The sequence below is a fragment of the Mauremys reevesii genome, linkage group 5 (assembly GCF_016161935.1).
Source record: "Mauremys reevesii isolate NIE-2019 linkage group 5, ASM1616193v1, whole genome shotgun sequence".
NCBI classification, from domain to species: domain Eukaryota; kingdom Metazoa; phylum Chordata; order Testudines; family Geoemydidae; genus Mauremys; species Mauremys reevesii.
Genome location: NC_052627.1, coordinates 59,693,692 through 59,709,127, shown reverse-complemented (window position 1 = coordinate 59,709,127; position 15,436 = coordinate 59,693,692). Strand labels below are relative to the sequence as shown.

General features: G+C 38.7%; 1 protein-coding gene across 2 annotated transcripts in view; it reads right to left on the bottom strand.

Moving 5' to 3' along the window:
* Positions 1-15,436, bottom strand: part of MND1 (meiotic nuclear divisions 1) — a 46,556-nt gene that overhangs the window by 14,240 nt on the left and 16,880 nt on the right. The window contains exons 5-7 of one of the 2 annotated variants that reach the window (XR_005598736.1): positions 5,492-5,566; positions 3,104-3,218; positions 818-1,005 (exon numbers count right to left, since the gene is read on the bottom strand). Coding sequence is in view for 1 of the 2 variants with exons in the window: in XM_039539286.1 (XP_039395220.1) it covers positions 3,104-3,218; positions 5,492-5,566 (190 nt within the window). In the remaining variant the exon portion in view is untranslated. The remainder of the gene's footprint in view (positions 1-817; positions 1,006-3,103; positions 3,219-5,491; positions 5,567-15,436) is intronic. The other variant, XM_039539286.1, reaches the window with a different exon arrangement.

Below are 15,436 nucleotides of genomic sequence, written 5' to 3'. Positions count from 1 at the left end.
AAGTCTCATCAGTACATATGTAATGTATCTTTGAAAAATGTCTCATAGGTTTTGTCAGGACTGGTAACAAAAAATTTCTGCAACGCACACACACACAATGTACAGTGTCATGTACTCACACATATCACATTGTGCATGCGCACTCATGCATGCGCGCGCGCACACACACACACACACACACACACACTCTATTAGCTTTAAAGATCTTTTTTCTTAAAATCCCACTCCTTAATTCTTGATCTCATAACTCTTATAGCCAAAACTACACCTCTTCTATTGCCCAAGCAGACAAGAGCTAATGCAAGCAGGAAATAGTGCACCTAACAAAGAGAAAGTGACCACACTGGCTTAGGGTCTGATCAGTGAACACTGAAGTCAGTGGGAGTATTTCCCTTGAGTTCAATGGACTCCAAAAACAAACAAAAAAAAAAATCACTCATGATATGTCTACACTGCAATTAAAAACCCATGTCTGGCCTGCGCCAACTGACTCAGGCTAATGGGCTGTAGATGTTCGGACTTAAGCTGCAGCTCAAGCTCTGAGACCATCCCACCTCGCAGGACCCTAGAGCCCAGGCTCCAGTCCGAACTTCTACACCACAATTAAACAGCCCCTTAGCCCGAGGCCCACGAGGCAGAGTCAGCTGGCACAGGCCAGTCACGGGTGTCTATTTGCAGTGTAGACATACCCACAATTGTGAAGTCTCAGGTACATCTCCCCACATAGGCAATTCCTTTCTGCCCTCAGAGACCATCAATATTTGTATTAAATTATTGCATCTAATATGTATTTGTCCCTGAATATTTTCATAGTTACCTGCATTTGATGTTACCTGCTCCCTCCAACATGTACTTTGCAGCAATGACACTAGTCAAGGGGAACATCAAGACTTTCGTTCTGTTATACTGTATTTAGAAACTTCCATAGAGCCTCAAAGTTCTTTCATATCCCTACATTTTGGGGTGTCACAAATCTAATATCCTGATCATTCAGGTAAAGTTGATCTACAAAGGAGGGATGGAGAAATTACATCAGTCCTCCTGTGTACACATGCAACGCATGTAAGACAGGACTTGCATCAATATAATCTGTCTTACACTAGTAAAAAACATTACTAGTGTAAGCTGCACAGCACAGTGTGCCCACATTATGGGTTTGCCCTGGTATGTAACAATAAATTTCCCTCGTCTAGACAGGGCCACAGTTATAGCACATCTAGCTATAGTGAAGACATGACAAAGCTCTTAATATACATGAGACTGTTGACACATTTTCTCAGGGAAGAGGAGACTTGAAAAGTCCTGATAATTTAAAAATCCAAAATATATTTCCAGGTCTACTTTATACAACATGAAACAGCAAAAAGGGCACAAAAACAATATTTTATATTTTCGTTTGCAGATCACCTTTAAACAACAGTCAACAATATCCACATCAAAGAGCTGAGTGAGCTGTTTAGTGGAAAGCCAAGTTACCAAGGTTGTTCCATTCCTTTGTTTAACAGTGGGACAGTACAAGTGATGCAACCAGTCTCTCTCTCAAAGTAGTCTCAAACATCATCTCTCATTTCCTTAGGTTTTTTCTGGTAAATGCTGTTTCCACGTAATCTTTTTAAGACACCACCAAGTGAAGTGCTGCTTATTCTGTGACTGAGAAGTGACTACAAATTGTGATGCTCCCCATTTAGTCACCTGTAGCCATTTGCCCACATCACAAAACCGATCACGTGTTCACCTAACCATTATATCAGCTCCACAAGATTGTTATGAAGATTTACCAGTTTAGGCACTAACCTACTTACACTAATTTCATTCCCCATCTTCCTCTTCCATCGCCTCCCCCCCCCCCCCAACATTTTTTTCCTCTTAAAATATAACAGTAATTTAAAACAAAAAACTAATGATCCTTCCCCTTCCTGTCCAAAAACAGTTAAATCCCAGGGCAAGTACAATTATTCAGGGTTGAAACAGAGAGTGTTGCAGGTGCTAGTTAAACACCTGATCCTGGAACTGGACCCATGAAGGTGAACCTCTATCCGGTGTTGAATCTTTTGAAGTGCCCGTGTTGAACCCCGTGGACAAGATGATTGCAAGATCTGTACCTAAAAGTCTGAATGACCCATTCCATTATAAACCCTTGTTTTCACTTGCTCTTACAATTTTTGTAAAGATATTCCTTACAGGATTAAAATTCTCCTTCCTTCTCTCAGAACAAAAAGAAAAACGGTTTTTGTTTTTTTTCCCTGCTCTAAAGCTGGAACAAAATATACTGAGCCAGTCATTGGATATATCAGTGTGGAAGAAAACATGCGTTCGAGCTTTTAAAACTGCTTTTTGCTTAGCTAATTAAAACAGCTTCATTTTAAAATAAACTTGGCAGAGATACAAGTTCTCAGAGAGGACTAATCACTTTGACTTGTTTGAATTTGTCTGAAGTGTAAATACCATGTACGCATCTATACTCTCAGATTCACAGTATTTGTCACATTAGTTTCCACTCCAGACTGACTGGAGCAGACGTGAAACGTGTTCTCTAGCCCCTGAATGTGTACAAAAATCAGACAGCAGTAGTTTAAGGTTCTCCACTTCTGTGAAGAATTTCTCTATTTATTCAAACTTGACTTCTATGCTGAGTGTGCCAACAAAAACTGCAATTACTTGTGACCTATAATCTTCACCCAGGTTTTCAAATATTAAAAACTAGTGCATTCTTGTGCAATTATACTCAGAAATGAGATTACCTAAAAAATGACACCTGCTTACCAAATTGGTCTGTTCCCTATGTATGTTCAGTGACATCTGCTTATTTCACTCACAAAACAAGACTTCAGTTAACCAGTAAAGCCAGTGCCAATGTGTTTAGGTTACTTAACACTCTTGATTATAAAATAAAATGTCAGAAGAATTTTTAGAGCTTTTACAACTCTTTGGTTTGCAGCAGCAACTTGAAATTTGACAGAGGAAGTCTGCCTTTTGTGCCCACATGAAAATCCTTTCAGCTGTGCGTGAGTTATGAGCTGTTGAAAAGCATCATTTTTCCTTCTGTGTTTGGTTCTTTTTTTGAAATTTTAAACACATTAAGGCTACACAATATACAACTTACGGATTTCTTCAACAACATCTGGATCACATTCTTTGTATTTCTCTATTTCTGCTGTTAGGTGCTCTTTTTTCTGCCGGAGAGCAGCAAGTTCTTTCGTTAGGGCAGCACGTTCTGCCTGGGTTCAGAGCATTTTGGGAGAAAACCAACAGTAAAGAAAATTAAATAGGCAGTGATTATACTACTACTACACATTTATGCAAAATGCAAAGATCATTTTACTCTCCAAAACTATCAGATAGTCTGTTGGGTGCTCCATTTCCTACTATTTTAAGGTAGGCAAACCAATCCTGCATTTTATGCACATTCAAAATGCCCTGTTTCAAAGCGGGTCTTCAATGCATAATGAATGCAAGATCAAGGCAAAGTGGTTAAACAAATCAAAATTATTCTAAGTAATCAAACTTTTCTTTGTTTCTAGTTATACACATGGGTAAATAAGGATTGGGATCACATCTCAGATCCTCACCACACTACCTATACACATTATGATCATTCATAATCAATAACTAGCAATTGTTTCTTTAGTGTACCTGACTGCTTCCACTGAGCCCTTACTGTACTGTAAACACACTATTATATGTAATCTTGATAACTATTTAGCAACCAAAAATATGACAGCACATGTATACCAACAGTGAAACAGTCAGTTTCCAGTTTAGATTAATTTGTGAGGCAGAAATATAAATATAGTTAATTAAATGCAATACTCTGTGACTTGAACTTGAACTTTATTATGATAGTTGAGACTAAGCTAGAATTATCTCTCTCATTTACACTAAAGTTAAAATAAAAACACATAATATTAGAAGAGCCACACTCTTCCATTCTAAACACTTTAATGCAGGGGTTCTCAAACTGGGGGTTGGGACCCCTCAGGGGGTCATGAGGTTATTACATGGGGGGTCGTGGGCTGTCAGCCTCCACCCCAAACCCCACTTTACCTCCAGCATTTATAATGGTGTTAAATATATTTTAAAAGTGTTTAATTGATAAGCGGGGGGGGGGGTGGCATAGAGAGGCTTGCTATGTGAAAGGGGTCACTAGTACAAAAGTTTGAGAACCACTGCTTTAATGTGTGTGGATATAGCATCTCTCCCGCAGCAGCGCTTTGAAGTGTGAGTGTGGTCGCGGCGCCAGCGCTGGGAGAGAGCTCTCCCAGCGCTGCACGTACTCCACCTCCCCGTGGGGATTAGCTTACAGTGCTGGGAGCCGCGCTCCCAGCGCTGGGGCACTGTTTACACTGGCGCTTTGCAGCGCTGTAACTTGCTGCGCTCAGGGGGGTGTTTTTTCACACCCCTGAGCGAGAAAGTTGCAGCGCTGTCAAGCGCCAGTGTAGCCAAGCCCTGAGAGAGTCTCTTTCTTACTACAGTAATTGATTACTCAGAGTACTGAATGAATAATAATAAAATTAAAAATATAGCCCATTTTAAAGTAGAGACTTGACATTATAATTTTATGTCACTAATGGTACCATACAGTAGACCACTTAGTGAGAGTAACAAAAATCTATTACAAAGTTATACACATGTATTGTAGGGTGTAGAAAAAATATATGATGTTATTTGAGAACTAGTATGCAGTCATGTAATTCAAGATTGTATCACAACACATTAATCCTTAACTTTCACATTTTCTGATACCTAGATACTTGATTGTGCAATATTAATGTTCTCGACAGTTTTTTTAATGGAATTATTGTTTCCATAACAAAAACCTTACCTCTGTTTCACATCATTTTAGGGCAGCAGCAATCTCCAAAGTAAAAAAACTAATTCAAATATTTCACATCTATACTGTCCCTCCAAAGAACATCATCTACTTCAAATATACTACTGATCAGTAAGAATCTAGATTTACCTGCCCCAATGCTGTTTAGTTAGGATACTGTATGAAAGACATTTCCACCTAACATGCCTATGAAGTGGCATATTTTAAGTTTCGTTTGACAGTGTTCTTTCAACAGTTTCAACACAGAAAGGATCTTCGTTAAATTTAGCCAGATTAAAATCAAGATCCAAATTTTAAACAACCACCTAAATTCACAGATAGCTGGGTTCATTTGGCCATTCAGCAGCCTCTGGGCATTTCAGCACGTACCTAAGATTAGTTTAGTTTGGGGGTTGGTTTGTTTTGTTTTCAGTCTGATCCAGGTTTATAAAGAGCAGCTCTCAAGCAATCACAAAATTTCCCACCCTGTGAAACACCCACCTGGTAGTCACCACAGATCAAAATCAGCTATGCTTTTCCCCTCCCTCATCCTCTCTTCCAATATTTAGCCATTCTATTAAGATTTTCAATGATTTTATATAAAACTGTAACATGTTAACATCTACAGATTGTACATCCTCACAGACAGATTCTTTAATGAAAAAATGAACAAAAACTTACAGTCTCTTGGCGTCCGATTTTTGATTTCTCAATGCTTTGCTGTAACCTCTCTTTCTTCTGGCTACTTTCAGCCAACTGAGGAAGGAAAAACAGAATCCAATCAACATATTTTATTAGGTATTTAAAGGTTGGATTTTATAAACGTCTTCATAGACCGGGTGTCATATATTGACTTTTCCCCTTCATGGCACATCATTTTGCTACCTCATTCCATCACCAATAACAGCCCTGTTTCATATCAAAACCAAGAAGCCAACCTTGGTATAAGAGGCTTCATGATACAGAAACATAATGCTGCCGTTACCTCTCCCCCCACTGCATCCCTACTCCATGCGAGTAATGACTAATGTGTTCACATTTTGACAGATCCACCTGGTGTTTATGAGCCTTCCCAAAGTCTGGTAAGACCTGTGCACTGCCCCAACCACCTGGTTTGTAGTAAGCCCACAGAATGCAGAGTTGTGATCCCCAAAATCCTGCTTCCCTGTTCTGCTAAATTGCATTGATGATGCTACAGCTGGAGCCATCTGCCTGTATGCGTGTGGGAAGCTGCACAACTACTCACTTATTTACATAGCATTCACTTTCAAATATTACTTCCTATTCTGTACAAGATTTACCAATATACTGAGCAACTGTAATCACACTCTGAAAGAGTGGAAGATTCCCCCACCCCCATTAACAGTGATCAATTTATATAGAAGTTACACTAACAAGTAAGGCACATACATTTTGGGTGAATTAAGTCCAACTACTCCCTCACTGCTGTCAGTGAAAATAACCACAAGCTCAGTGAAGACTTGGAAGAAAATTATTTTCAGTGCTTATGGATCAATGTCATAATAGCAAAAGCACATAATGGGGTACTTGTTGGTGTCTGCTACAGTCCACCAAATCACACTAGGGAACAGGATGACCAGCCCCTTAAGCACTTATCTTACTGTTTATGAAAAAAGGCTGCATGATCACGCGGGGACTTCAGTCTGAGTCACATATGCTGGAGGGCTCATGCTGCCAGTACTAACAGGGCCGCCCAGAGGGGGGGCAAGAGGGGCAATTTGCCCCAGGCCCCAAGCCCCACAGGGGCCCCCACCAGAGTTTTTCAGGGCCCCTGGAGCAGGGTCCTTCACTCGCTCCGGGGGGCCCGGAAAACTCTTGCGGGGCCGGCCGCAGGAGCTTCTTCTGCTCCCAGTCTTCGGCGGCAGGGGGTCCTTCCGCTCCCGGGTGGAAGGACCCCCAGCTGGCGAATTACTGCCGCCGACGGAGCGGGACCCGCCGCCGAAGTTCAGCTTGGTCTTCGGCGGTAATTCAGCCGCGGGGGGGCCCTTCCGTTCTGGGACCCGCCGCCAATGTGCCCCGCAGACCCGTGGCGGGGGCCCCCCCGCCGCCGAATTACCGCCGAAGACCGGGCTGCACTTCGGCAGCGGGTCCGGCTTCGGCGGCAATTTGGCGGCGGGGGGGTGGGGGCGCCGCGGGTCTTCGGGGCACTTAATTTCTAGAAATTACAGATGACAATTTACTAATTTAAGAAGTGTTGACTACAAAATGGAAGAATTCTATAGGAGACCTCAAACTAAAATTTGGTGCTAGCTTAGGTACAAGTGATCATGATTTGATCAAATTTGTTATGTGCCAACAGTATGAAGTCCAAATCAATTTCTCAAAGCTGAAAACAATTATGAGCCAAATCAGGTGGAAGAATTTAAACAGAAAAATATGAATTATAATTGGGAATTGTTTAAGAACATTTTACTAAGTGTAAAAAAACAGCTGTCTTAGAGGAGTAGTGAAAGCAACAAGAAAAATAATTATATAACAACTATAAGAAGCTACGAATTGTAAGAAATGGGAAAGATAAACTTTAATTAAAATTTGGCTATTTGACAGTGAGGAATCATCATCAGAGAATATGTTTCTAGTGGGGTCCCACAGGGATCAATTCTTAGCCCTTTGCTACTTAATATTTTTATCAATAATCTGGGGAAAAAATTAAATCAATTGATAATATTTGCAGATGACAAAAAGTTGGAGGAATTGCAAATAATTAAAAGGACAGGTCACTGACACAGAGCAATCTGGATTGCCTGGTAAATTTGGTGCAAGCAAATATTTTGTATTTCAATAAAGCCAAATATAAAAAAAGTCATACATCTAGCAACAAAGAATGTAGGCCATACTTATAGGATAAGGGACTCTATCTTGGGAAGCAGGGATTCTGAAAAGGACTTGGGGGGTCAGGCTGGTAATCAGTTGAATATGTTGTCCCAGTACAACCACTGGGGCCAAAAGGGCTACTGTGATCCGTGGATACATAAACAGGGGAGTAGTAAATAGGAGCCAAGAGGTTATTTTACCTCTGTATTTGGCACTGGTGCAATTGCTGGCGGAATATTGGGTCTGGTTCTGATGTCGACAATTCAAGAAAGATGTTGATAAATTGAAGAGGGTTCAGAGAATAGCCACAAGAACGATCTTCAAGGAGCTTAATCTGTTTAGTTTAACCCAAAGACGGTTATGGGGTGACTTGAACAGTCTATAAGTATCTACAAGATTAACAAATATTTAATAATGTGCTCTTCAGTCTAGAAGGCAAAGATATAACAAGACCCAATGGCTGGAAATGGAAGATAAATAAATTCAGATGGAAAAAAAAGATGTAACATTTTTACCAGTAAGGGTAATGAATAACTGGAACAATTTACTAAGGATCGCCAAGTGATTCCCCATCACTGGCCATTTTTAAACCAATATTCCAAAAAAATATGCTCTAGTTCAAATTATTTTGAGGAAGTTCTATAGTCTGAGTTATACAGTTGTTCAGACCACCAGCCTTAGAATCTATGAACATGTACTGTCAGCACACTCAGGGTATATCTACCCTGCAAAAAAAAGATGTATTCTTAACTAGGGGTTAGGTAACTTGGATTAAAAATAGCAGCAACGACACAGCAACTCAGTCTGTAACTCACACTGGCAGCCTGAGGTAAAGCCTAAAGCAGTGGTTCCCAAACTGGGGTTCATGAAATGTTACGGGGGGTTCTCTTGAAAAAAATTTCTAATGGCGGACAGAGCTGTCCCTAGGGACCCCACAGGCAGCATGGGGCCAGCAGCACAGAGCACCTGGACTTCCAAGAGCTAAGCAGATCAAAGCAAGCATCTCTCTCACACTGAGGAGATTTAAACTTCAAGACTCCTTATAAGAAATGGAAAGGGAGGTGGATTTTTTTTCGATGTTTTTTAAATTAAATAGGCAGCTAGTCTTGTTTTTAAAATTATTATGAAGAACAAGTTTAAGCTTTGTTGTAACATGCGTTGTTTGCCTGGACTGCTCAAGACCTGAATGCTTGTGTAGGAGGAACTCTTTGAGTTGGCTTCTTAAATACCTTCATGCTGTTTCACATCTGATACTCCTTGATGAAACACAGGAGACTTGTCTTATAACAGGCTTATTCAAAGTGATACAAGCTACGAAAGTGAGATCTTGGAAGAGTGTTGCCGTTTTCATAATGTAATAAAAATACTGTCATGATAAATAATAATTAATAATAAATAGTGTGCAATAAGTTTGTCATAAAAACAAATTTGATATTTCCAAGATCACTGCTTTTATAATTTATATTCAGGTAACGGAGAAAATCCCTGGAAATATTTCTTTTTAGGAGGGGGATCGTGAGACTTGACTTTTTAGTGAAAGGGGTTCACAGGTTGTTAAAGTTTGGGAAACACTGGCCTAAAGGAAAGCCTAGGGTTGAACTCGAACTGATGACATGAATTGCCATGTCTTCACTGCTATTTTAACCCAAATTAGCTAACCAGAGTTTAGTACACACTTTTTTCTTTTTTTTTTGGAGGGGGGGGGGGAAGGGAAGGAACCACAGAAATATCCTCATTACTGTGGCTGGCCACTGGGCTAGTGCCTTAGGCATCTCAATAATTCAATTAAAAGTTTGATAAAGCAACGTTAATCCCTGCCTTGCAGAGAGTGTTGGGGTGACCAATTATATCATGTTTGTTCAGCACTTTGGAAAAAGTACTATTGTCTACCTTCCAGTTCAGTTTGTAATAAAGGATAAAAAAATAAATGGACAGTGAAGATTTACAATATATTGTATAAAGATCATTGCTAGGATTCCATTGAGTCAATTAATTGATATATGCTTTGAAGAGGAACATTTATACATTCCCCCTGCACAAGAACAGTAGTTTTCACAGTTTCACACCCCTTGCTCTTCCTTGTGGTGCAGCCAAAGACCGAAACCTTCCTGAAATCTAGTTTAGTTTGAACAATATACGCATTATCATAAAGTGCTGATCTCTTATTTTTCAGAGCAACAGTGATTTTTTTTCTTGGATATCTTCCTTCTAGAGCCCAAATTCTCAACCCCACTAACCACTAATATCCCTCCAACCATGTAACCTGCCTATCACATTAAAACAGCTATAAATCTGCCATAAGTCATACAAACATAGACCCCAGTATGTATACTGGACGGGAATCAAACCAAAGGTCCCATATGCCAACCACCAAGAGTATTTTTCAGCTGTTACACTGGTATCATTTTGGTCTTTAAAAGAAATAATATCATAGTTAGTTTTCTTTTAGTCAAGAAACCTAACCAAAGATGGTAACACAACATAACTACCATAGCAGGTGGGGATAGTGCACATGATAGTTACCGAGTTCCAACCACCATTCCAACATCCCTTTTTCAGATGCTCATAATTTAGTCAAATTAATTCCTTCTGGGTTTAAATTCTTCATGCTTTGTCTCAGTCCAGAGGTTAGCACTGGTATGCTTTTTAGTTTGAACAAAAAGCAGACTAATTTTTTTTATACATGCAGTTTTTTTTATACAAAACATACTCTCCTTTCTATATTATAGAAACCTTGCTCATCACTGAAGAGATTAGATAAACTGGATCTCAGAAGGTATGGAGCATTTATTACACTATATTTTGTTCTGATCAGCATTTATATGCAAGAGTGACTCATCAGCTGAAGCTAGAAAGCAGTCTAACAAAATATAGATATACAGAACAGAGTGGAATCTAGTGAAATTAATCTAATAAAACATTAAAAATAAACCCATTAAGTTAAAAATCACAATCCTTGCACTAAAACAAAGTGCATACAACACTACAAAAACAGCACTCTCCAACTACACCTCTACCCCGATATAACACTGTCCTCAGGAGCCAAAAAAATCGTACCGCGTTATATTGAACTTGCCTTGATCCGCCCTCCCCCCCGGAGCACTGCTTTACCGCATTATATCCGAATTCATGTTATATCGGGTCAAGTTATATCGGGGTAGAGGTGTATTACTAACTAAAGCAATAAGCCTATTTATAAAGTAGATAAAAGTCTGTAAGCCAAGTCACTATACTGAATTGGTTTCTGCTGTACTACTAAGAGTTATACTGAGCTGCAGACTCAAAGGTCTGTTGATACAATTATTTCTCTTAGCCATATATAGTTCCAATCACACACTTGCTGATTACAGCAGGGTACAGATACTTAAGATATAAATTTGCTAGCTAATTTCACTGCCAGGAAACTCACAACAGAAGCAGTGTGTATCTGTGATAGAAAGTGTACCGGACAGCAGTTTTGCTCTGCTCTCCAGAGATCACTGATACCAAAGGCATTATCACCATTCACAAAGTGCCACTGTGGTACATAACACGCACAATAACTAAACTGAACCCAAGTAGGAACAGGCCCCACAAAGACACACTGGATACAGAAAAAACAGTTTCAGGGAAGGACAGACAAAGAATGGGACATGTTTATTATATACCACATAATATCAAAAAATAGGTTTTTAAAGAAGTTTCTGAAATGGAAAGGAAAAGGAGAAACTTGAAATACATTAATTGGGCAGTTGTTCCAAGCCTGCTGAGTAGCATGAAAGAAGGGATGGAATCTGGACCTGGTGAAGGAGTCAAAGAAAGCAAGCAAAATAGTGAAGCACAGGAAGTATAAGATAAGATGAAGGCAGAGCTATAAGAAGAATCTTGACTCCAGACAATGGAGGATACATAATAGGCTTCCATAGAAGGGAAAAAAAATCATTAGAGGGATGACGAGTAGAATGGAAGAATGGAGAACAGCAAGAGTAAGAAAAAAGAAACCGGTCCACTACATTTCTAGACTCCTGAGGGAAGCCTCTTCTTTTGGGGGATGGGAGGGGGAGAGAGAGAGAGAGAACATTTAGTACAAAAGCTCTTTTCTTTTTGCATGTGTCTAATTGTACCATAAAAAGACAGATTAGCTCAGTTGAATGTAATCTTTGAAAGAATTAATTTAAAAATCTGGAGAAAAATAATCCAACTGTAGCAAAAATTTCATACTAAAGTTTTCTTACACTGCTCATAGTGGAAGAGTGGTACACAAAACAATTTCTCCTGAACATTTCTTTCCCAACACCAGTAAGATTTGTTACTATTGAACTGCAAAGGATTTTTATAATTTCTCAATGATAAAAAGTGAATGCTTTGGACAATTTAAGGATAATTAATCATATTTAAAACACCTATTTTGTTCTGTGATGTTTTACCTTAGGTATTTCAAATAAAGCCAGCAGGAGACAAGGGGAATGGGTCAAGTTGGAAAGTAATATTTGTTGTTTTCAGTAGTTCTCCATTAAATATTTTTGCAATGATGCTTTTAGTCAGTTTCATTTTGTTCTCTGTTCTTAATACTAGTTCCTAGAAAAGCAAATATCATACTCTTTGAAAAATATATGACAATTGACTAAAGAGCTGTATTTTATATCTGAACACCTATTACTTTCCTCATACATTGATTATGAGTTGGAAGCGTGCACTTTTCCATCAGCAGCAATCCTTGAGTTAAATACTGCAATGCCAAATTCAATAAGAATTTAGCTGTCATTAGTAAAAAGTGAAATAGCAGGTAACAAGTTTGAAGAGGCTTTGACTTAAACAGCACAGGTTAAAAAAAAATTAAAAAACAAAAAATAATTAATAGCACTAGTTAGCAGAACTGGAATTAATGACTTGGAAAATAATGAATGAAGAAATATTCATGCTAGCAGGAATTTCTGAATAAAGGAAAATATTTTTGCAGGGAATCATGATTGGAAAAATACATTGACTCCTTTTACAAATATATGATGGAGAGTTGTCAAGACTGGGTGCCTAAAAGTTAGGCTCCTAAGACTGTAAGTGGCCTGAATTTCAATAGCATTGAGCAGCCATGAACTCTTATTGAAGTCAACATAATTAGTACTACTGAAAATCAGGCCCCTTATTTAGCCATCTAATGATGACTTAGGACTCTAATATTAAGTACCTGTTTTTGAAATTGACCTCTCTCTCTCCTTGCCATAGATACAACAACCCTCACACTATTAACTGAATTCCAATACTTGACAGGAAGCAGTTTTTAATACTGTCATTTTAATCTGGGATTAATTCTTCTAACACTTAATCACTAATGCTTCTTCAGAGAAAATATTTTATTTTTATTTATTTTGTTATCTATCTGTAATGCTAGTTACAGTTTGGAAACAGAAAATAATAAATCCAAACCAAGGTTTTTTTAATTTGACAAAAGACAGAGAACGTGGACTTGCACGTGATTAAGTGGAAGAATTAAGTTTCTCGGACTGCTTTCAGAGTTGGTGTAATTGGCAAGACTTGAGGGACAGATGGCTGTCTACTCAGATATCAAGTATGCCAAATCAACCTGAACAAAAATGAGAACAAGCAGAAATGCCTCATTCCTTATCCTCGCTTCACAACTGCAAGCAATCTTACAGTAAGAGCTGAAACAGCAATCAAAAAGCCATCAGACACATCTGACAAAACAGTGCAAATTTTTAACATGTGCAATACCCCAGAAACTTTTGTCACTGTTTTTCTTAGTGCACAATTTAGAATTTGCTGAACTGGGAAATAAGAGAACAAGTGGGGATTAATAGTTACCAGGTCAGTGGACAGAAGAAAGAATGCTGAGGAACATTACCATTAAAAAAAAAAAGTCTTCTTTTGACAACTTTTACCTAAAAGGCTTTTCAATGATTGCTGTTTCTAACCAGCTAGGGCACATACTGTCAGAAAGTTTCAGGGACAAAACACCGACAATCCCAGACACTGTATGCGTTACCCAAAAGGGACTATCTGATATAAATTATACTTTATATCCAATTACTCTCTAAAGAGAGCACAAAAATAATTTAGGTCATTATTCTGGAAGCTGAATGCATAATAAGTCCAAGGTACACATTTACGTATTATAAGTGTATTAGAAATCCCAGAGTGGAACACACACAGAGACTAAATCTGAACCTGAAGCAAATACTCACCAGCAACTACACACCACACAACAAAAAAACACTAACCCAGGAACCAAACCCTGCAACAAACCCCGGTGCCAACTCTGTCTGCATATCTACTCAAGGGACACATCATAGGACCTAACCACATCAGCCACACCATCAGGGGCTCGTTCACCTGCACATCTACCAGCAATGCCCGTCTGCCATGTACATTGGCCAAACTGGACAGTCTCTACGCAAAAGAATAAATGGACACAAATCTGACATCAGGAATTATAACATTCAAAAACCAGTAGGTGAACTCTTTAATCTCCCTGATTACTCAATTACAGATTTAAAAGCGACAATTCTTCAACAACAAAAAACTTCAAAAAGAGACTTCAATGAGAAACTGCAGAACTGGAATTAATTTGCAAACTGGACACCATCAAATTAGGGCTGAATAAAGACTGGGAGTGGATGGGTCATTATAAAAACTAATTTCCCCATACTAATTTTTCCCCTATTGTTACTCACACCTTCTTGTCAACTGTTTGAAATGGGCCACCCTCATTATCACTACAAAAGTGATTTTTCCTCCCTCGGTATTCTTCAATTAATTGAACGGTCTCATTAGCACTGACCCCGCCCCCCCCACTTGGTAAGGCAACTCCCATCTTTTCATGTACTATGTATATATATACACACACCTATTTACTGTATTTTCCACTCCATGCATCTGATGAAGTGGGTTTTAGCATATGAAAGCTTATGCCCAAATAAATTTGTTAGTCTCTAAGGTGCCACAAGGAATCCTCGTTGTTTAGACTAAATCTGGCAATTTGACAGCAGCCTTTCACATCTGCATTTGTTACTCTATTTTATGTTGATTTCATAAACTAGAAGTAATGTTCAGTCAATCAAGTCACTTCTAAAGTCACCTCTAATTCGAAGTACAGGGTACAAACTGTAAAGGAACTACATGTACTGTAACAATTAGCTGTCCTATTATGAATGTATGCAGCATGCAGGAGACTTTTTCTTAAAATAAGCATCTCTGCTTCAAACCAAGTTTTTGAAATTTAACTTTACTCAAGTTGGAGGATGCTTTATTCACAGATCAAACAAGTGAATGTCCCTAAATTCTCCTGTGTGAACTTTTCATGTGCCACTCATTCCAAAGAGGGGACCTCTATCCTGTGAGCTTCCAAATAAAAACAGATTTAAAATTTTTATTAAAGCTAATGTTAAAAAAATATATAATACACAGGTTAAGAAAAGAGTGTCTGTACATCTGGGTACAGTGCTTAGATTAAAAACAAACTTTATATTGTGTGGATAAAGTCATCAGATACATATAGTGCATAATCAGCAATAACCCAAATTTAGGTGAATAAATTTCAGACTACAGTTTATATATTAGCATCCAAGTATTCAGGTACATCACTCATGAAATGTTATACAGAAAGTTGGTTGTGGAAAGCAAATATAGCAGTGAGTGAAGACTGGCCCTTAGTAAGTAAGAATTTAGGCTAGGTTGTCCATTTAGAAAGTACAATGAGGAAAGTATTTCAGTTATTTTCCTGACTGCGCTTCTCATTGGCACTCCAGCTCATCCCTCCTGGTATTGCCGATGTCCGGTGATGTGTTCTATGTAGAT